Source organism: Phocoena phocoena, chromosome 10 (assembly GCF_963924675.1).
Source record: "Phocoena phocoena chromosome 10, mPhoPho1.1, whole genome shotgun sequence".
NCBI lineage: Eukaryota > Metazoa > Chordata > Mammalia > Artiodactyla > Phocoenidae > Phocoena > Phocoena phocoena.
In genome coordinates, this window is record NC_089228.1 from 48415304 (window position 1) to 48437481 (window position 22178).

Sequence of the window (22178 nt, forward strand, 5' to 3'; positions counted from 1 at the left end):
GGGGCAGAGCTGTTCTCCAGATGGACTTGGGTTTAGTGCTGCATGCTAAGCAGGCAGTGGAGATCACACGGTACCCATTGGTGGAACTGCTGTTCTGGGAGTACTTATTCGAAGATGCAAGTTACTGGGCTTCCCTGGTGGCGCAGTGGCTGAGAATCTGCCTGCCGATGCAGGGGACACGGGTTCGAGCCCTGGTCTGGGAAGATCCCACATGCCACGGAGCAACTAGGCCCGTGAGCCACACCTACTGAGCCTGCGCGTCTGGAGCCTGTGCTCCGCAACAAAAGAGGCTGCAACAGTGAGAGGCTCGCGCACCGCGATGCAGAGTGGCCCCTGCTTGCCGCAACGAGAGAAAGCCCTTGCACAGAAATGAAGACCCAACACAGACAAAAAATAAAATTAATTAATTTAAAAAAAAAGCTTAAAAAAAAAAAAGATGCAAGTTACTTTAGCTAGGCTTTGCTTTCTTGCAAGATATTTCAGATTCATAAGGCCGGACCCAGTGTCTCACATGTAGGAAGCAGTCTGTGGTTTACTGACCTAACACTAGGCTAAATTACACAAAGCATCTTTTTCCTCTTGACTATTTTATTCTGGGACTCTAGAAAGAGATTTGTGGAGAAAGGGTCATTTTTCTACTGTGGGTGCCCAGTAGAGCGTTTACTCTGACAAATGCTTTGATTCAGCACTTAACTTTACAGATAGCTGTGAATTAACTTTGAGGGAAAAAACCAGTGCTATCGGAGTCTCAGAGGTAGGGGGAGAGATGCCACCTGTTGAATGCAGACACCTTTGCAGGAAAAATATACGAAACTACTTTGTATAAAGATTAAAAAGAGGCCTCTGGTATCAATCCCCTTGGGTATCCTACTCAAACACTGGATAAGAAGTTGTGCTGATTGACCCACGTTTTTGATCAAAGTCAGCTCCCAAAAAAGTCCAACCCCCAGGCACGCTAGCAAAGTCAGAATCACTCCACAAACCCTTGCAGCCTGTTAATCAATGGAGAGTTAATGTTGTGAAAGTAAGTGAAATTAAAAATATTTTGGGCAATTTATAGGTGACATGCATCGCCAAATCTGAAGTCAAACTGTACTGATGAAATCCATCATTTCCTTCAATGTAAGATTGCTGTGTCTCTTGGATGTTCCCAGAAAACATGTGAAAAAGTCCAAGTAAAGATAGATGATTAGATTTGAATCAGACAATCTGAATCAGAGAATCTTTATGGATTAAAATATCAATTTCTGGGAATTCCCTGGCGGTCCAGTGGTCAGGACTCCGCTCTTTCACTATTGAGGGCCCGGGTTCAATCCCTAGTCAGGGAACTAAGATCCCACAAGCCACGTGCGGTGTGGCCGAAAAAAAAAAAATCAATTTCTGGACAACTTTTAAAAACCTACATCCTTCTCTAAGGACACAGGACTGTTTGAGAGATCCTGTTTGATACAGACATCTCAACTGCAAGTTTCTTTTGGGAGTCGGTCATTGGTCTGCTTCTTGCTTGCTGACTGGCCTCAGGCCACACGGCTCGGCTGGCACAGAAGACGGAAGCAAAGGAGCAGTGGGGAGAGCAGCTGTCTGAGGGGTGGCCGGTCCAGGCCTGTGGTGGGGCAGACACCGGTGCAGCTAGTATCCCAAATTCCAGGACTGAAAACAGAAGTTGGTGGTCCAAGGCAGTACTTGGCTGGGGCAGAGTTGCAGTACAACCAGCCTGTGGGATTTGGGGGGCAGAGGGCAGGATGGTGGTGATGGTAGGGTGATTCTGCAAGTTCAGGGAATACGACTGAGGAGATTTTTCTGATCAGAGCCACGGCCAAGCTACCGACACTGCTGAACAGTCAGGGATGGTCTGCTCCCCTGGGATGCGGGTGTGGTGAACCTAGTTCCACTGGGACAGAACCTGTTGCAAAGAATGCTATGGGGGCAAAAGTATGTTCTTGCAGTCTATGGAGTTGGGGAGTGCTGCCTCGGCTTACTAAGAGACGTGGAGGCCCTTTGCAGAGAGAAAGGTGAGAATGTGGTTAATAGATGCTGGTTGCCTTGCTGTTCCTAAGAAAGGAAACTCGTACAAAACTTCCTGCTCTCGGTTTAAAATGTAGCTTCACTTTTTTTTTTTTTTCAACAGACCAGAGCTGTTAATACCACACGGTAAAAATGCAATATAAGCAAAAACATTAAAAAATCTTTTATATTAGTAAGCCGAAAGCTACAAGATTCTATAACTGTTTAAGTAAAATTGGATAAATATACATACACTTGGTATGGGAATGATCTGCCTCTGGTCACCCTGAGGAGAGAGAAAAAAAAAAAATCACTGTCAGGTTCAAAGAGAAGTAGATCATATTCTCAAAAGAAACTTGGAAGCACTCTTGAGTACAGTGGCTGTATGACTGCCTGTTCTCTGTACCTTGGTGGGATTTTTTTTTTTTTTTGGCTGTACACGGGCCTCTCACTGTTGTGACCTCTCCCGTTGTGGAGCACAGGCTCCGGACGCGCAGGCTCAGTGGCCATGGCTCACGGGCCCAGCCGCTCCGTGGCATGTGGGATCCACCCGGACCGGGGCATGAACCCGTGTCCCCTGAATAGGCAGGCGGACTCTCAACCACTGCACCACCAGCGAAGTCCCCTTGGTGGGATTTGATGAACAGGAGGAACTCAAAGATATTCCACAGTTAGGGCACTGGGCTCCACTCTGCCTCCCAGACAGACCAGAAGATGTGGTACATATATATAATGGAATATTACTCAGCCATAAAAAGAAACGAAATTGAGTTATTTGTAGTGAGGTGCATGGACCTAGAGTCTGTCATACAGAGTGAAGTAAGTCAGAAAGAGAAAAACAAACACCGTATGCTAACACATGTATATGGAATCTAAAAAAAAAAAAAAGGTCATGAAGAACCTAGGGGCAAGACGGGAATAAAGATGCAGACCTAATAGAGAATGGACTTGAGGACACGGGGAGGGGGAAGGGTAAGCTGGGACAAAGTGAGAGAATGGCATGGACATATATACACTATCAAATGTAAAATAGATAGCTAGTGGGAAGCAGTTGTATAGCACAGGGAGATCAGCTCTGTGCTTTGTGACCACCTAGAGGGGTGGGATAGGGAGGGTGGGAGGGAGGGAGACTCAAGAGATATGGGGATATATGTATATGTATAGCTGATTCACTTTGTTATAAAGCAGAAACTAACACACCATTGTAAAGCAATTATACTCCAATAAAAATATTTTTTTAAAAACATGGCTCCAGACACAGCCAAATGTTCGCTAGGGAGCAAAGTCATCTCCATTTGAGAACCAATGCGCTAGTGGGAGATGGCAAACAGCCCTAACACACAGGTGTACCTTCAGACCAGGTGAGCACATCAGTGAGGTGAGAGATAACACCGCCAAACGGTTATTTGGGAAGGGCTTGACAAAACACAGACCACAACCAAAGGTGCCACCCTAGACAAGTATGTGGGCTTGAAAATTACCCTAGAGGTTTACGTGTGTGTGTACATGGGATACGCATGTATGAGTGAGCGTCCAGCAATGGCTTTCACTCTGTCCTTGCACTGAGAAGTCCTCCAGGGTCTCTGCCATTGGGACCTTCTGAGTGCTGACTCCTTCTAGCCTCCAGACAGGGGCTGCAGACACTTTTATTTTGGGCAACTTGTCTCCAGTCCAGGCTGTAACTGTGACGGTCACAGTGGTAGCCACCCCAGGCCACTGCTCTGAAGCTTTTCTCCAGGACAGTAAATATGCAGGGTGGATGGAACCATCTGTTGCACTCTGTCCACAGCCTTCCCTCCTCCTCTGGCAGGCTGAGCTCCAAGAGGCTGGGAGAGCCCAGGAGGCAGCAGTAGAGACATGCCTGGAATCGGCTTCCACATCTACTGAGCCTGGGCTTTACATTCCAGGTGTCCTGACCAGGTGAGTGCAAAGGGCAGAGTCGCCCCACTTTGACATAGGCTCTTTCTACAAGGTCTGGTCTCACATACTGAAGGGTCGCGGATTATGCAAACGATGCGCTACTCTGAGTTAACTTAATTCTTTAAAAAGCCACTCTGACAAGTGTTAACCAAAGGACGTTTCCATGAGGGAACACTAGGTCCAGCTAAGCCCAGCTCTGTCAGAGGAGCTCCCTTTAAGGACTTTATTCTCTGGTAGCTATGGCTAAGGGCTCCAGGAAACCTTCCAGGGCTGCACCACCATCTTCTCAAGTCATTCATCTAGGCAGGTACTAGGTAAAAATAACTTACTATGACAGCAGTGATTCTTCACTTTTTAAATCCTTTACAGGCCTAGGGTACAAACTATGTTCCCTTCACCAATGGGGATTCTCCTCAGCAATGATTTTCAAATTGGGAAAACTGAGAGTTTGAGGGGAGATATCAGAATTCGGGCTGTGATAGGGTTTACAATGAAATCTCATCATACAAATTCCACTTATGTTTTTCTACACCAATGTACAGTACAGCTTAATATCTCTTAAGTCTAGGTATCCTTCATTATATTAATATTTTTCCAAAAATTTCTCAGCTGTTCTTTTTTTAAAATTTATTTATTTATTTTTGGCCGTGTTGGGTCTTCGTGGCTGGGCACGGGCTTTCTCTAGTTGCGGCGAGTAGGGGTTACTCTTCATTGCGGTGCGTGGGCTTCACATTGCGGTGACTTCTCTTGTTGCAGAGCACGGGCTCTAGGTGCGCGGGCTTCAGTAGTTGTGGCGCGTGGGCTCAGTAGCTGTGGTTCATGGGGTCTAGAGTGCAGGCTCAGTAGTTGTGGTGCACGGGCTCAGTTGCTCTGCAGAGTGTGGGATCTTCCCGGACCAGGGATCGAACCCGTGTCCACCTGCACTGGCAGGTGGATTCTTAACCACTGCGCCACCAGGGAAGCTCTCTCAGCTGTTCTTAGACATTTTTTTTCTTCTGTATAAATTTTAAGTCTTCCTATTCAGAAACACAACACACTTCTCAAGAAATAAGAGCCACCACATCAAAACGTTTTAGTGATTCTCATTTTTTGGTAGTATTTTGGGATTTCACTGTAAATAATCATGCCATCTGCAAATAAAACTGGTTTTCTATCTTTTCCACATTTATATCAGTTGTTTCATTTTCTTATCTTATTACATTAGCCAGAACTTCCAATGATTTTCCTATGTTGTTTGCTATTTTTAGAAGACAGCTTTATATTATGTTTAAATGATATTCTTCTATGTATTTGGCTGTACTGTTGATTGGTATGTAAAGGTTTATGGCTACTGTACACTGCATGTATTAGTTCTTTTATCATAAAATGTCCCTCTTTCTCTTGTTTAATGTTTTTGGCCTTGAATTCTGTTTTGTCTGATACTAATATCGCCACTTTTGCTTTCTATTTATTTGATCTGCTTTGTACATTTCGCCCATCTCTTTATTTTCTACCTTTTTTTGGTATCACTGTATGTTAGATGCTGGCTCAAAAGCTATTAGCTGCATACTGTAACAGTCATTAGCACTGTTTACCAAATAATTCCAGTTTTCTTTCTGGGCACATGGTAGGATTACACTTCCACAGTCCTTGAAGTTAGGTGTAATCATGTGAATTGCTTTGGCCAATAAAATGTAAGCTGAAATAAGTCTTGTTACCTCTGAGTGAAAATTTTAAGAGCCAGTGTGATTTACCACATTCCTCTTCTGCTGATGTGACAATCATGGAAGCAAAGAGATGGGCCCTCCTTAGTCTGGTCCATGAATGAGGATAAGATAGAGTTATCTAATAGCATAACAGTAGCTATTAGTCATATGTAGCTGTTGAGCACATGAAATGTGGCTAGTCCAAATTTAAGATGTGCTGTAAGTATAAAATACACATCAGATTTTGAAGAATTAGTAAGATAAAAGAATGTAAATTTTATCTCATTGATAATTTTTTCTATCAATTACATGCTGAAATAACATTTTGGACATGTTGGGTTAAATAAAAATCTCTTATTAAAATCAATTTCAGGAATTCCCTGGCAGTCCAGTGGTTAGGACTCTGTGCTTTCACTGCCGAGGGCCTGGGTTTGATCCCTGGTTGGGAAACTGGGATCTCACAAGCCGTATGGTATGGCCAAACAAATAAAAAATAAAAATAAAATTTAAAAAATCAATCTCAAGTTTTAAAAAAGATTCTAAAAAATGACGCTGCTAGAAAAAGTTAAATTACACGTGTGGCTCACACTGTATTTCTATTGGACATTGGCACAGAACAGATGGCCCAGCCAACCCATGATAAACATGTAGCATGAATGAAAAATTAACTTTCCTTATGTTAAGCCTCTGAAGATTTGGAGTTGTTACTGCAGCATAACTGAACTCACACTGACCCTAAATCTACTCAGTAGTGATTCCTCTTTTCTCCTCTGTGAAAAGAGGTCTGATTTTGTTGATAGCAGGAAACTGCAGGTATAAATCTTTCCCCTTTCAGGCCTCTCTTGCTGCTGGAGGGCAGCCAGGTGACAAAGTCCTGGCCCATAAGACATAAGCAGAAGGACTTTCCTGGGACTTTCTGTGAAAGCATTTCCGTAAAACGGACAGACATGGCTAGTGCTACTCCTCCCTCTTGTATTCTCTTAAATGTGGATATGATATCCGAAGCCTGTGACTTTGAGATGATAGTAAACAACAAGCATGAGGATGAAGGCAAACACTCCAAGAACGGTGGAGCAGAAAGATCAAAAGATAGAAGAACAGAAAGAGTTTGGGACCCTGATGGTATCACCATGCATCTAAACTACATCCAGCAACTGCCAGCATCAAGTTTTATACGTGAGGAAAAGAATCTCCTATTTGGCTAAGTTATTATTTGTCAGTTTTCTTTTACTTGCTGCCAAAATCATTCCTAGCTGATACAGGTGTATTCTTGGAGACAGCATCCAGCTGAATTTGTCATGCCAATCTGATAGAGTCTTGGTCTTTTGTTGGGAGAATTTCGTTCATTAAACTTGGTTTTATGCCTAATCTTTGTTAGGTTCCTATTTATTGTTATTTATTTTCCCCTTTCCTTAATTTTTTTTTCTTTTTGGCTGCACCACATGGCATGCAGGATCCTAGTTCCCCGACCAGGGATCGAACCTGGGCCCCCTGCATTGGAAGTGAGGAGTCTTAACCATTGGACGGCCAGGGAAGTCCCCCCTTTCCTTAATTTTGATGGCTTGTTCACAATTCTGTTTATTTTCCCTTTCACTCTCTGTGAAGTTTGAGGATCTATTTTCTAATTGTGCTACTCGTCACAGTTCTGTTCCTAATAATTGTATTTATTTCTACATTTTCTACAATTATATCATAACTGAATATCAGTCTCACCCAGATTGTTTTTTTGTCCCCTTTCTGAATCATTCCATGTCTGAAAATGTACTTCTTTTGCCTTAGTAGATAAATGATTATCTTGGTTACATGTAGAATTTTGGGTTTGTAACTCTTCTCTCAGTAGCAAACTTTTTTTCATAGTCTTCTGGCTTTCAGTGTTGCTGACGAGAAGTCTGGTGCTAGTATAATTCTCTTTTCTTTGAAAATATCTTGTTCCACTAGCTTGTAAGATTTCCTTTATACTTAAATTTCAGAATTTCAATGGCATATATCTAGGCATACATGTGCTCTTTTCCTTGCTGCCACTAATCCTGCTGCAGATTTGGTAAATCCTCTCAATCTGCACATTCAAGGTTTTTTTTCAGCTCAAGAAAATCTTCTTCTATTACTTTTTCTCTTCCTGGAATTCCTATTATTTGCATGTTAGGTCTCCTAGATGTTTCTTCCCACCTCTCACAATTACTGACTCTGTGTTTTTGATCTGAATTGTTAAGATATTTTTTCCACTTGCTCCTCCAGAACATTAAGGCAGTTCTCAGCAGTGATCATTCCCACTCTTTTTCTCAGTTCATTTACTGAATTTTTGTATTTAGAAATCAAGGGATTTTTTTTTTTTTAAAGTTCTAAAATTTATTTGTATACTCAAAATTCATTTCGGGACTTCCCTGGTGGTCCAGTGGTTAAGACTCCTTGCTTCCAATGCAAGGGGCGCAGGTTCGATCTCTGGTCGGGGAACTAAGATCCCACATGCCGTGAGGCAGGGTCAGAAAAAAAATTCATTTCTTGAACTATCATTTTCTTCTACCTTTTCCATTAGTTTTACCTCAGTGGGAATCTCACATTCTAGATTTTCAACCTGGAATCTCCTCGGCAGTGGTAAATGAGGGAACACTGCGAGGCCCAGCACTGTGAGGCAGAGCTGTTTTCATGGTCCAGCAGAGCCCAAGTTGACAAAGCACAAAGAGATGAAAAAGTCCCTGTACTACTGGGCTCCTCCAGGGCACTAGACTGAGAGCAATTCAGCTCATCAGTGCAGCCCCTCCAGGAACCACACACATTAAGTGGGCAATGCAGGCCCTTTCCAAGGGGATCCACAGGCTCCCGCTGGCTTGTTGACCTCACAGGACTTCACATTTCAAGTCTTCATCCCAGGACTGCAAGAGAGGCAAGCATTTTCCTCTGATGTGGTTCCCTGCTTCTTACTGAGTATCAGAGAGAATGAATTCTGTGCCCTCTCTTTCCCCTGGAGATGTCAGGAAAAGTGGAGGCCTTGATGTACTTCCACCAGCAGGCTCACCTGGGTTTATCCAGAGAGGGAATTTAAATGGTCAGAACCACATGCTCAAGCTGCAGTCTTCCCAGAATCCTCTTCCTTATGTTCGGATGCACTTTTAAAATAATCTATTTTCTAATCTAATCTATTTTCAAATTAAGCTTTTCTGTGAAAATTGGGAAGAGCAAAAAGAAAAAGAAATAAGGCACAGAGGAGAAGAGAAAATCTTACACAGATTCCACAAGTCTGAAATAATCTCTTCATATTTTGGCATACGTCATTCTGGTCTTGTAAATGCCTGTGTGTGTGTGTGTATGTGTGCTTATGACCATATACATACTTATAAATATACTTGCCTACTATATTTTAACCTTTTTTCCCCTAAGTGATATATTGTGAACATCTTCCTATATCAGTAATATTTATGAGACATCATTTTTTTTTTTTTTTTTGCGGTATGCGGGCCTCTCACTGTTGTGGCCTCTCCCGTCGCGGAGCACAAGCTCTGGACGCGCAGGCTCAGCGGCCATGGCTCACGGGCCCAGCTGCTCCGCGGCATGTGGGATCCTCCCGGACCAGGACACGAACCCGTGCCACCTGCATCGGCAGGCAGACTCTCAACCACTGCGCCACCAGGGAAGCCCGAGACATCATTTTTAATAGCTGCATACTATTTGATTGTATGGTTACTGTATAGGTCTTCTATTGTTTATTGCCAATCATCGGCTCACTTATAATTCTGCAACATTATAATCTATGCTGGATAGTGTCTTATGGTTAAATCTTTGCACATCCATACTCATGTCAATAAGGAGGAACTGCTTGGGTGGACAGATAGGTATATTTTTAAGGTTTTTTTGTTTGTTTGTTTTACGGTACGCGGGCCTCTCACCGCTGTGGCCTCTCCCGCTGCAGAGCACAGGCTCCGGACGCGCAGGCTCAGTGGCCATGGCTCACGGGCCCAGCCGCTCCGCGGCATGTGGGATCTTCCCGGACCGGGGCACGAACCCGCGTCCCCTGCACCAGCAGGCGGACTCTCAACCGCTGTGCCACCAGGGAAGCCCTATTTTTAAGGTTTTGAGATCACACTGCCAAATTTCTCTCCAGAAAGGTGTAACCAATTCACACTCCTACCAATAACCAATTTACATCCTCTACTCTCTCTCTCACTACCCCCATGCCAAACCCAAATATTATTTTTAAAAATCTCTTTTGATAATTTGATAGATGGAAAAGGATATCTCATTGTTTTAGCTTGCACTTCCTTGATTACTAACAATATTGAACATTTTTTCATGTTTACTGACCAATTGTGTTTCTTATTTTATGAAACGTCAGTTCATGTCTTTTGCTCACATTATTTGGGATATAAAGTTTTATGACTCTTGTGTCCTCGATAATGAATAATCTCCTTTGTCTCTTTCAGTGCTTTTTACCTGAAATTCTCTTTCAACGCTTTTTACCTGAAATTCTCTTTCAACTGAGATTACTATTAGAATCCCTGTTTTCTTTTTTTTTCTTTTTTTTTTTTTGGCGGTACGCGGGCCTCTCACTGTTGTGGCCTCTCCCGTTGTGGAGCACAGGCTCTGGACACGCAGGCTCAGCGGCCATGGCTCACGGGCCCAGCCACTCCGCGGCATGTGGGATCTTCCCGGACCAGGGCACGAACCCGTGTCCCCTGCGTCGGCAGGCGGACTCTCAACCACTGCGCCACCACGGAAGCCCTTTCTTTTTGTTTATACTTGTGTGATGTCTTTTTGCTCATTCTCCTACTTTTAACTGTTCTGAGTCATTTTGTTTTGAATATGATGTCTGTTGACAGCATGTGAGTAGAATTTGTTCTTTTTTAACCTATTGTGATGACCTGACTTAAAATTTTTTATTTGACACATATGAAAGAAGATATAACAAATACGTTTATTATTAAACGAGGTAGTTAAATTCACTTATATTTATTATTGGCTTTTTTCCAAGTCTCTGTGTCTCCTCTGGTCTTTCCATTTCTTTGTCTGCTCCTGGTTCTTTAACTCTCTTTCATACAACTTCCCATGACAGAATGTTACAAAAATATGAAGTGACTCTTATAACTCGCATCAAATATGTTCTTCAGTTGCTAAATGGGAATGACTGACATATCCTGTAACAAAAAAGATGACTTCTTTGGTAATTTCAAATCTTTAAGTAAATGGCTGCGCACATACTGTCACAGATTCTGACTAAGGATGCTCGTCAAGGACGGGACAGATGCGCGGTGGCGGAAGAACACCGGGGCTGCTGCGTCGGCACTGACCTTCTGAAGCCCGCCGTTCTCCTCAACCAGCGGCGGAAGAACACCGGGGCTGCTGCCTGGTGGAGCGTCCACATTGTAATCACGGAAGCAGCAGAAGAAGGAGCTGAGGATGCTGCGGCTCCTCTGCTTCTTCAGGCTGACGTTGCACTGGGATGCTGGGAAGAGAAACAAAGCACAGCGTGGCCAACTGTAATACTACGGGAAAACTCGAACGTGCAGCCGCCCCAGAGCCCTGACATGTGGAGACCAACTCAGGACCAGAAGACCAGGGGAGCCAGGAAGTTCCTCTAAAAGACTGTTACGTGACTCCTAGAGGGCCAGACAGTCGATGGAGTCCAGTCCTGCTGGCTGGACAGAATTCCCCTGATCTCGGCCCAGTGGGGGCTGCTTGCTCATTAGCTGGCCCATCCCCGGGGCCATCTGCCTTCCTGAGACCAGCAGATAAAGTCTTCCAACCCTGCACAAGTGCTACTTCAAAACACAGATCCTTGCAGGCACAAATCAGACTTGTCCCTCGCTGAGAATCATTTCTCTGTGAAGGGTACCAAGGAAGAGTCACATTGAAACTGGGTTCTTGGGCACTCCCTGCTCACCATGGAAACAACTAACTTCATGGGTTAAGAAATAAGATGTGTGAAGGCACAAAGCAGCCCTCTTCTTAAACTCTTAAACCCATTTGTCAAGAAGTTGATACGAGCCTGGACCCACAGAGCTCAGGGGTGGAGGCTTCCATCACACTTAAAACAGAAACAGCAGGAGAGGTGGGACAGAACATCAGGGCTGGCCAGGGCAAAGCCTATCTTCACGAGACCCAGGGCAATACTGTGCCACTGACTCACTCCCTGGCCTGTCCTGGATTGAGGCTCCGGAGGGAGGGATGGATCCTTTCTGTTATCCAGGGCTCAAGACAAGTTGCCACAGGTCAGAAATAAAAGACAAAAGTTAGTACAGATGAGAAACACACCTCAGGGGAGGAGGCTGACAATTTGGAGGTGCAGGAGCATTTAGCCCTGGGAATGCAGTCCCACCACATACCACGTCTGGGTGGGTCAGCAGCAGTCCCACCACATACCACGTCTGGGTACAGGCTACGGGCAAAGGGACCATGCTTGGGGTTGATGGGAAGATCACCACTGTAGGAAATTATTAAGTTCGCATGATAACTGTTGGAGTCTGTCTCTCCCACAAAGCAATTCTGGCACGATTCCTCTTTGTACACTTGAGGGATTTGTATAGCACCTGCCCTCTCAAGAGATCACAAAACCTTTGCTGAAAGTCTGCAGGTACCCTTCTGCCAGCAGCAAAACCAAATGCATTCAGAAATTCTGAAAAAGGACTGAAAGGCTGTTTTGCCAGCAGCTCCACAGGCCTGGATGGTCTTTAGCCTGGGTTTAGGCAAATGGCCCAGGAAGTGTGAATTTAAGATAATCGCTGGGAATTCCTTGGCGGTCCAGTGGTTAAGACTTGGCACACTTTCACTGCTGGGGCCCGGGTTCGATCCCTGGTCAGGGAACTAAGATGCCGCAAGCTGCCTAGCACAGGCAAAAAACAAACAAACAAACAAAAAAAACCCTTCATTAATTAAAGATGATATTTAGAACCATAAATCTCTGGAAAAGCTGGCTGTTTCTTCTTCCTTATGAATCCTTAGGTTCATGTCACAGGGCACCCGTCTTCTCATTTCAGGCCCCACTCGTCCAGCCAGACCAGACCATGGGGGCCACCAGGCACAGAGGCCTCCCACACAGCAGTGGTGGCAGCGACAGTGACTACTGTTTCCTGGGGCCAGCCCTCTGGGTTCTAGTACTGTACAATCCTCATCTCATGTCATCCTCACAGCTACCCAAGGAGATAGGTGTGATTGCTTCCATCTAACTGCTGAGAATATACAGCTAGTAACTGCACGTGCCCAGATTCAAACCCAAGTGGGTCAGTTTCCAGAGCGCATGCTTTCCCCATGCACCACACTGAAGACAATTCTGAAACAACTCAGGTCAGATTAAGAAGGAGGGAACGTGCCAAACGGAGAGAAAAGCACTGCCATAAACTCATATTTAATATAAATGATGGGTTAAGCTGTTTTGTTGTTACTTTGGGTATTTTAGTTTTTTATGCCTCACTCAGATAATTTAGTCAGAGGAAGAAAAGACTGTCTCTTCCCCGGCTGAGAGCACATTTCTCTGCAAGTAAACAAGCTGTTTGTTCATGTCTTGGTGACACTGAGCCGTCAACACCCAGGCCGGGCAGTAAAAAGCTCTGCAAAAAATGCACTTTCCCGGATCCTATTTTCATCCTTGGGTCACATAAATCTTCCCCATAACTAATTAACAAGCTAACTTATGTGCTAAAAAAAATCCTGACCATGGAGCCAGGGAGCTACTTATAATTCCACCATATGATTACTTGCCATGTGGCAGCCACAAAGAGGGCTGCAGGGTCACTATTTGCTCGGGTCACTTGGGAGGCCATCACCCCTGACAATGGCAGCTCACTCCATTCCCCCGTCTATGTAGGAAGCAGCTCATGGCTGTGGGAGGGTCCAGGCATCTTCCTGCTAAATAAGGTCACTACTAGGGCCCGTAGGAACCTCCGGGCAGCTGGGGGCTTTCGAATCTTCTAATCACCCTTGGGTTGGGCTGGTGCTCTCAAAAGCAGGCTAGCTGGGGAAATGGCTGGATTCCCTCAGGACCAGCATGAGCCCACCCGGCCCACGGCACTCACTGTTCCTGAAAGGTCAAGGTGGGCTGTATGGGTCTCATGACCCTGCTGCCTTCCACCCCAGCTGCTGCCTCTCCACCAGCTACAATCCAGAAGGCCCTTGATTTACTCGTAAACTTCTGGTAAAAGGGTTTCAGTTGATACACGAAATCAACATCTATGGGTTTTTTTGTTGTTTTTTCTGCGGTACACGGGCCTCTCACCGCTGTGGCCTCTCCTGTTGCGGAGCACAGGCTCTGGACACGCAGGCTCAGCGGTCATGGCTCACAGGCCCAGCCGCTCCGCGGCACGTGGGATCCTCCCGCACCGGGACACGAACCCGTGTCCCCTGCATCGGCAGGCGGACTCCCAGCCACTGCACCACCAGGGAAGCCCAACATCTATGTTTTAATGGACAAATGTTTATAACATTAGATCAAAAAAGCAAGATAAATAATTGTATATCTGACTTGATCGTAACTGTGCAAAAACAAATGAAAAGAGATTGTAGTAGAGAAAAGATTGGCAAAAATATATCGCAATGTTAACAGTAATTGTCAGACTCTGGGTATTTACACCTCTTCCTTCTATATTTCCCCAATGCTTTATGGTCATTACATTTTACTCTAACAATGGGGAAAGAAAACAGTCTCGTTAAGCTTTCTTTCAGCAACTCTGTAAAGCTCAGGAGAAACCATATCCTACGCCCAAACCCAAACCCTTACACCTATTCCTCTGCTTTCCACTCCATGTCTGTGAAGGGCAAAATGAGGCAAGAGCAGCGTCATAAGCCTTGCAGGAGGTAATTGTCACTGCTGTGGTGGCCCAGGCTCAGCCCCGGACTGTGACATTGCCGGGATGGAACATGCCCACCAACACAAACCAGAGGGGCCCACGTGAAGAGAGGGCACCGAGTCCATGATCTGCCCCAGCAGTGTGCTCCCACTGGCTTTCCCGGCTGGCAGCCCACCCAGCCTCTCACCACCTGGCCTCACTCGCCCCTTTGAATGTCCCTACTGATAACACGAGAGGCCCCCTGGTGGCCCAGGGAGCCAGAAGAAGGTCTTTATCAGAATTGTAACAGTAGGGTATGAAAATCAGTTTAATATGTACATCTTCCAGTTACACTGGTTTTAAGAATACTTTGGAGGAGTAAAGGAGAGAGTAGGAACTTTTTTTTTTTTTTTTTTTTTTGCGGTACGTGGGCCTCTCACTGTTGTGGCCTCTCCCGCTGCGGAGCACAGGCTCCGGACGCGCAGGCTCAGCGGCCATGGCTCACAGGCCCAGCCGCTCCGCTCCGCGGCATGTGGGATCTTCCCGGACTGGGGCACGAACCCGTGTCCCCTGCATCGGCAGGCGGACTCTCAACCACTGCGCCAACAGGGAAGCCCGAGAGTAGGAACTTTGAACATCAGTCTCAAACATTTCATAAAGATTTCCATGTTTTATCAGATTTAGGAGGAAAACATCATCAAAAATTATTCTGAAGTTTTCTGTTGCTTTCCCTGATCATCTTCCTGCTCCTATCCACGTCCACACCTGTGCACCTCATGTCCGGTTTCCTCCTCATGGTAGACGCCTCATCACTCTGACATCCTACCCCCCCACTCCTCCTCTCCTCATACCCCACTTCTGAGAACATTCCTGTTCTTCAGGGGCTGGTTCAAAGCCCAACTCCTTGAAGGAAGCCTGTCCCAGTGGAAGGGATTTGGTCCTTGGCCACTGAACTCCCAAATAAACACATGTCTGTCTGGGCTACATCTTCAGCCCATTCCTCTCTCCCAACTCCAGGCCAGTTTATCCACCTGCCTGCCGGATGGACATCTCCTCCGGATGCCTCCTAGGAGTGCTTCACCCAGCAGGTCCCCTCTTCACCTGGGGCATCAATCTCCGAGTCTAAACATCTACCCTTCCCCCTCTCATTAAGTTGTTGGTTTTGATATCCTTGGTGGTTTTTAAATCTGTCCTCAACAATGCCCTGTCCCTTTCATATCCCAGCTGAGGCCCTCATCATTCTGTCCCCGGACAACTACAATAGCGGCAGAACTTGTTTCGCTGCTGCTGATTCTGTGTCCTGTAATTAATCATTGACATGACCCACCGAGGTGTAGCCCAACAAGTGAGGAGACTGGTGGTTGTGAATGTGGCCTCTGAAGTCAGCCTCCTAGGTGTTGGCTCGACCAGTAAATGTTACGGGACCTAAGTTATATGACTTCTTTGTGCTTCAGTTTCCTTATCTGTAAAATAGAAACAATAGGCTTGTTGTGAGAATTAAGTGAGTTCGTATAAAGTACACAGAACAGTACCCAGCACAGGGTAAGCACTTCATAAATGTCAGCTCTTATTATTATCATTAGTTTCTGAAGAGCTTGTGCTTCGTAAAGGAGTAGGGGTTCTGCTGGTAAATCCCGGATCAAAGGCTGGATCCACATTGGGTCCAAATGTGGGTCCACATTTGTTCCCTGCCGTCTGACAACTAGGAGGCATAACTTCCTATAACAGACCTTGGTTACTTAAACTGTAATTTAGAAAGCAAAACTAGAAAAATCTCAGAAGTGATTCTACTCAACTGCTCTAAAACCTGGAGAGGCAGAGATGAGGAAAGAAAATGGAGGGAGGGGTGAAGCGTCCAGATGAATGCTGTTGGGGACTGTTTACCTGCTTCCCCTTAGAAAAAGAATACTGCTTTCAAGATGAGGGGAGGAAGCATCCACTCTCTCCTGCCCACTTGCTCAACCCTCCTCTGCTGAGCTCTGCCCCTGCCCTGTCTGCATCTGATCCAGGGGCTCCTTGCCCCATGCTGTGCATCAAAAGGGAGCACCCTCCCGGGGGAGGAGGACTGCGTGAGGACCAGGCAAGGAGGACAACAGACCCATCGTGGCTTTCTTGCAGGCTCCCCTACTGGGCCACTGTATGCTGTCATTTCCCCCCGGCTCTGGGAGCGCAGGCCCATCAGAAGGAACTCTTCTTCTTCCTCAGTCCTGCTAATGAAGACATGCCTGTAGCTGGTCCCAGCAGCTGCCCTTCTCTCCACACAGATGGCTGGCCCATGAAAATGGCATCCTACAGGGTAGGATGGGGAGATCCCCGGCAGGGGCAGATGGGGTGATCCTAAGACTTCCCCCATTTTTCTGAGCAGGCCTGCGTGGAGCAGAAATCCTGGGAAGGGTTGTGAAGAGCTGGAGACGTTGGGCAGGGGCCTCACCCATGTGCCTGGAGCTCTCTAACCATGTGGGGAGTGTGTGACGTTGAGGACAAACAGACACGTGGCCCAGTTTTCCTCGATACACCCTGGGAGCTAATGCCTCTCTCTTTCTCCCTGTACTTGATGTCACTGCAGCCAGCAGAGGAACAACCTGCTTCCCACTCATACACCCCCCCGCCACCGTTCTCCTTCAACGGCTGGGGACCTCCTATCCTCCAGCACAGCAGATGAGGGGCTTAGAGAGGGCCTATGAATGGGGCGGCTAACATGAGTGCAGAGATGGCTGCCTTCCTTGAGTCTTCAGTCCTAAAGGTGAGACAGGAAGCCTCCTCAATACCTCCCTGGTCTCTCTTGGCAGACTGCTGGTCCAGTAGCAAGGACCAGTATCTTCAAAGCACCAGCTGCCGATGGGGAGTGTAGCAGACGTGTGACATTTTTGCCCGCCAAGATCCATTTCCCATCCTCTGGTAAAAGTTCCACCACTCTCACCTCACCAACTCTCAGTCCATTACCAAAGCCTGGCCAATAAGAGCCATGTGATTGGCTTAGAGATGGGCGCATGACCCAAGCTGGGCCGAGGAAAGTCGGCCCCTGGATTCATGTTACGGCTATTGGAGGAAATGTTCTCTTTTTGCTGGTTTGCTAAGCTGGCAGGATGTAAGCCTGGAGCCACCAGCGGCCATCCTGGCCACCAAGCGAGAAGCACCTACCTGACTAATCACGTGAGCCAAAACTGAGATGTGAAGAGGGGCAGGTCTCTGACTTGATTTCAGTAAACCAGATCTTTCTGGCATTTTCAGTTATGCGAATCTCTTTTTCTTTGAAGCCAATACGAATTGGGTTTATGCTATCTGCAATGGAAAGGATTATCCCTGAAAATGTGAGCTCCCAGGCGAGGCAGTGCAGAGACGCTGATAAATCACACAGGCACCGTCCCTACCTCACAACACGCACGCCTAGGAGGAGAGACACGAGAATAAGCAATTCTAATACAGTATGAGTCTTCTTATGATGGGGTAGCACAGGGCGCTGCTGGGGCCCAGAGAAGGGCACAAAGTCCATATTTGGCAGGGGGTGGGTAGGAGTGACTTCTTAGAAGAAAGTAGTCTGACAACTGGGCTGAAGTTGTATAAAATTGTTGGAGGTGGGGGGCTTCCCTGGTGGCGCAGTGGTTGAGAGTCCGCCTGCCGATGCAGGGGACACGAGTTCGTGCCCCGGTCTGGGAGGATCCCGCATCCCGTGGAGCGGCTGGGCCCGTGAGCCATGGCCGCTGAGCCTGTGTGTCTGGAGCCTGTGCTCCGCAACGGGAGGGGCCACAACAGTGAGAGGTCCACGTACCGCAAAAAAAAAAAAAAAAAAAAATTGTTGGAGGGGTTAGGGAAGTAGGGAAACAGCAACGTGTAAAGGCCCTGAAGTGAGAGAGAACATGAAATATTTGAGAAATCAAAGAGGCGAGGTGTTATGAGATGGGGATGATGACAGCAAGGGCCTTGTAAACCACGGTGATGAGTCTGGATTTAATTCTATGGACCCGGGGAATGACGTAATCAGATCTGTACCCCACACGTCATGGTTTGACTTCTGTAACTGGAACTACTGAGTTTAAATTTTAGATTATGACTAATGTAAGCTATCTATATACATCACAGATTTCCAGGATGTTTAAAAATCACAGATGTGGCCTCTTTTATGTAACATGCCTAGAATGGAATTTCTTATTTGAAAACTGACTTTATTTATTTATTTTAAAATTTTATTTATTTTATTTATTTTATTTTTGGCTGCACTGGGTCTTTGTTGCTGCACGTGGGCTTTTCTCTAGTTGAGGCGAGCGGGGGCTACTTTTCGTTGCAGTGCGCAGGCTTCTCATTGCTGTGGCCTCTCTTGTTGCGGAGCACGGGCTCTAGGCGCATGGGCTTCCATAGTTGTGGCACGCGGGCTCAGTAGTTGTGGCTCGCGGGCTCAGTAGTTGTAGCACATGGGCTTAGTTGCTCCGTGGCATGTGGGATCTTCCCGGACCAGGGCTCGAACCCGTGTCCCCTGCATTGGCAGTCAGATTCTTAACCACTGAGCCACCAGGGAAGCCATGAAAACTGACTTTAAATACAAGTTACACGGAAAGAAAATGGGCTTTAGAATTACATTTACATAGAATTACCCTGCCTTCTGTTTGCCAGTGTGAATTCATCTACCTAAGCCACGCAGGTAACAGGGGAATCATAACACCTACCCCCACAGGGTTGTTGTGTGGATGCAGCAAAACCATGTATGTTTGTGTAAGAGAGAAAATCTATCAGCAGCTTAAGATATAGCAACAAAAACTGATGATTGGTTTAGGCCCAGTGCAGTGTCTCACTGTGAACAGAAGTTAGTGACTGTATCCAGACAACAGTCCTCACAAAAACAGCCTGGCTTTAGGAGAAAACACGTAGGCAGACCCATTTTGGTTCTGGTTATGTGAATTCTAAACTTAGAACTTGAAGTAGCTCTTTCAAACTCTACCTCCTATCTAGTGAAGGTTTCTTTGTATAATAATAACAATGTTAGAAAGTAAACAAGTAAGAAGCAGCTCTACATGTGAAACTTAAACCCTAGGATTCAGGCCTTTTTGAAGAAATCTTACATGAAATATGGTTAGAAATAAAGTGTTGTAGTTAAAAACATGGAAAGTCTTGGAGAAAGACCACCAGGGCTGACGGTGGGGTTTGGCCCTTCACTGGGACAAGAGGACTGTGTTTATGCCAACAGACGGAAGGCATAACGGAACCCACAATGGGTTGGTATGACAGGCCGAGAGGGGCATTTCTGATCATCCTCTTATACTTACTTCCTGACCTGACTGGTTCCCTTCTGTATCCAGAAATGGAAATGTTGACCCCAAAGCCAGCGTTTCCTAGTTAGTGTGATAGCTGCCCACGTCACATAACCACTGCCCTTTGACAATTCTGACCTGGTTTCGATTCCAGATGTGGAGAGGCTTAGGAACCGTCCTGAATCCCTGGCTGCAGGATCACAACCTCTGGGGTCTACACTGATTCAGAGCTTTGCACACTCTCCTCTGTGAGCACCCCACCCACCCATCCGTCCTTACCTCTGATCTGAGCCCAAACTCCCGGCGACCCCCTCCCCCATCTCTACAGATCCAAGGAGTGCTTCAGGGTCAAGATGAAAGTAGCTGAAACATAGGTGGAAATGTTTGCTACCAACTATGACTCCACCCCCAATCATTCAAGTGAGGAAACTGCATCTTGGCAGCTATAGAGAACAAGGTTTACCTTTCATTTCCACAATGCCAAGCCAGCCTACATGCCGACTCAGGGTCCAGACTACCGAAGACCCCGAGTAACAGAGTTTCCAGGAGAAAACTGACTTAACACATGAAGTCTACTGCTAATGTGTCATAGCACCAAAACCTGCCATCAGAACCAGCTTCTTTCATGCCACGAGCAGAAGCGAGAAAGGTATTGCGTAGCAGATTTGTGTCATCCACGTATTTACAGCAGAACATTAAAAACATGTGGACATCAATGCTGTTACAGCTGCAAAACTGGACACCAAAGTTTCCCAAAGTAGGCTATTTCTCCATACATGGGGATGTCAGAGCGCATTACAACCCTGAAGAGACCGTACAGCTGAATTCACAACCACTTTACCACAGAAAATGCTAAACACCTTTTTTTAAGGGAGGAGGGGGAGTTCCTCTGAGGGTCAGCTTTTAAATGAATGCACCATTTCTTCTCTTCCAGAACTGGGCTACAATCTCTGGAATGCATCCCAGGGCCGAGGTTTGGAATGGGTGTCTAACAGGAAATTCTGGGCAGTCTATGCATACATTACATTCCTTTCCCACCCTGAAACAGTTGTCAACAAACACAACTTTCCCCTGTTTGAATAAAAGGGGGGGTTGGGGGGTGGGGAGAGGCCAGGGCACAGACCGCACAGAGTTCAAAAGCAGATGTAGCTGCTGAGAATCCAAACATCCTCTTCTCCTAGGAAAAGGACTTAGTCACTTTTCAAGATGTCCCATCAGTCCCTACTTTCTTCCCAAGTGATCGATTTGCTCAGGGAATTCCACCCGCCACTCTGTGAAAGAAATGTACCTTTGGAAGCTCTTATCCCTTCTGCAGCCTGTAACTCGCAGTGGTTCCTCCAGCAGTGAGACATCAAGGGGAGGGCCGGTAAGGGTTGATGGCTAAAAACCGGGCAGGAGAAATCCTAATCTCGTCCTCTGAGATGGAAGGATGAGCTTCCCCATTCACAGTTGGTTCGTAACAGCCCATGTTAGTTGAGTGCCTTGTTTGTGTGAGGTCCCTGACATAAATCACTTGTGGCCTTCATGATGTGCAGTGCCATTTTCCGATGAGAAGACAAGACCAGGAGTACATGTAACTGTGCAGTGTGGGTGCTGGGGTTCAAAGCCAGAGCAGCCTGGCTGCAGAGCTCCCGGCCTTCCTACCACCCTTCCCTGCCTCTCCCCAGCACTTGATGGGTTTAGGTTTTGTTTCCAGGGAGAAACTGAATATGAAGCCTTATGCCACCTGCCTTCACTCAAAATACCACACTTCTGAAAACTCCAAAATGAACCAGTGCTACTCCCGGCAACCCTATTAGATGAAGCCAGACACAGTGGCTGTTGTGCTGTCCCCCGAATGTACCCAGGCCACCGAACTCCGTGACTCAGCTTCCCAGGAGAGCCCCTCGGCTGGGAATGCCTTTCCTGGCCTCAGCACTTCCCCAAACCCCTGTGCCCCACGTCACACAGCTCCGAAGTAGCAGGGCTGGAGATAAACCAGGTCTGAGTGGGTCTAGAATCTGAGCTCTTAACCATCACTATACAGAATCTGTTTTTCACACTGAGAGCCAAAATAAGTAACGGAACAAAGGATTTAAACAGATGACGCACTTATTTAGAGGAAGCAAAGGTTAAAATTTAACAGTAATCAAATAAATGAATGTTTAAACAACGAGGTCCAGTTTTGGACCTAAAAAATAAGCAGAAATGATAGAAATAAAAACATATAGCCAATGGTGGTAAGGCTTTGACGGCCTGGGCCCATTCACTCACACACTGCTGGTAACTCTGTAAACTGGAACAATCCATACGACAAGTAGGTGAGTGATGTGTCAAAGACCACGAGGTGTTTATGCCGGTAATCTGAGCGTCCAACAAAGCGGGGTGCTTAGTTAAATCAGTGCACAGCAACTGGAGCGAATACTGTGCAGCCACAAGAAATGACCATTACGAAGACACGTGGGGAAGCATTTGTGGTCAGGCGGGTCACCTCAGACACCGTGCTGCCCCATGTCTGTAACTTTGTCATGTGCTTCTGGACAAGCTGGGGAAGGTAGGCTCCAGGGGTACTGGCTTGGAACGTATCTTGTTCATGT

General features: G+C 46.4%; 1 protein-coding gene across 1 annotated transcript in view; it reads right to left on the minus strand.

Annotated features, from left to right (window-relative positions):
* CTDSPL (CTD small phosphatase like) overlaps positions 1-22178 on the minus strand; it is a 121119-nt gene that overhangs the window by 19238 nt on the left and 79703 nt on the right. The window contains exons 2-3 of the mRNA XM_065885228.1: positions 10889-11043; positions 2258-2290 (exon numbers count right to left, since the gene is read on the minus strand). Of these exons, the coding sequence (XP_065741300.1) occupies positions 2258-2290; positions 10889-11043 (188 nt within the window). The remainder of the gene's footprint in view (positions 1-2257; positions 2291-10888; positions 11044-22178) is intronic.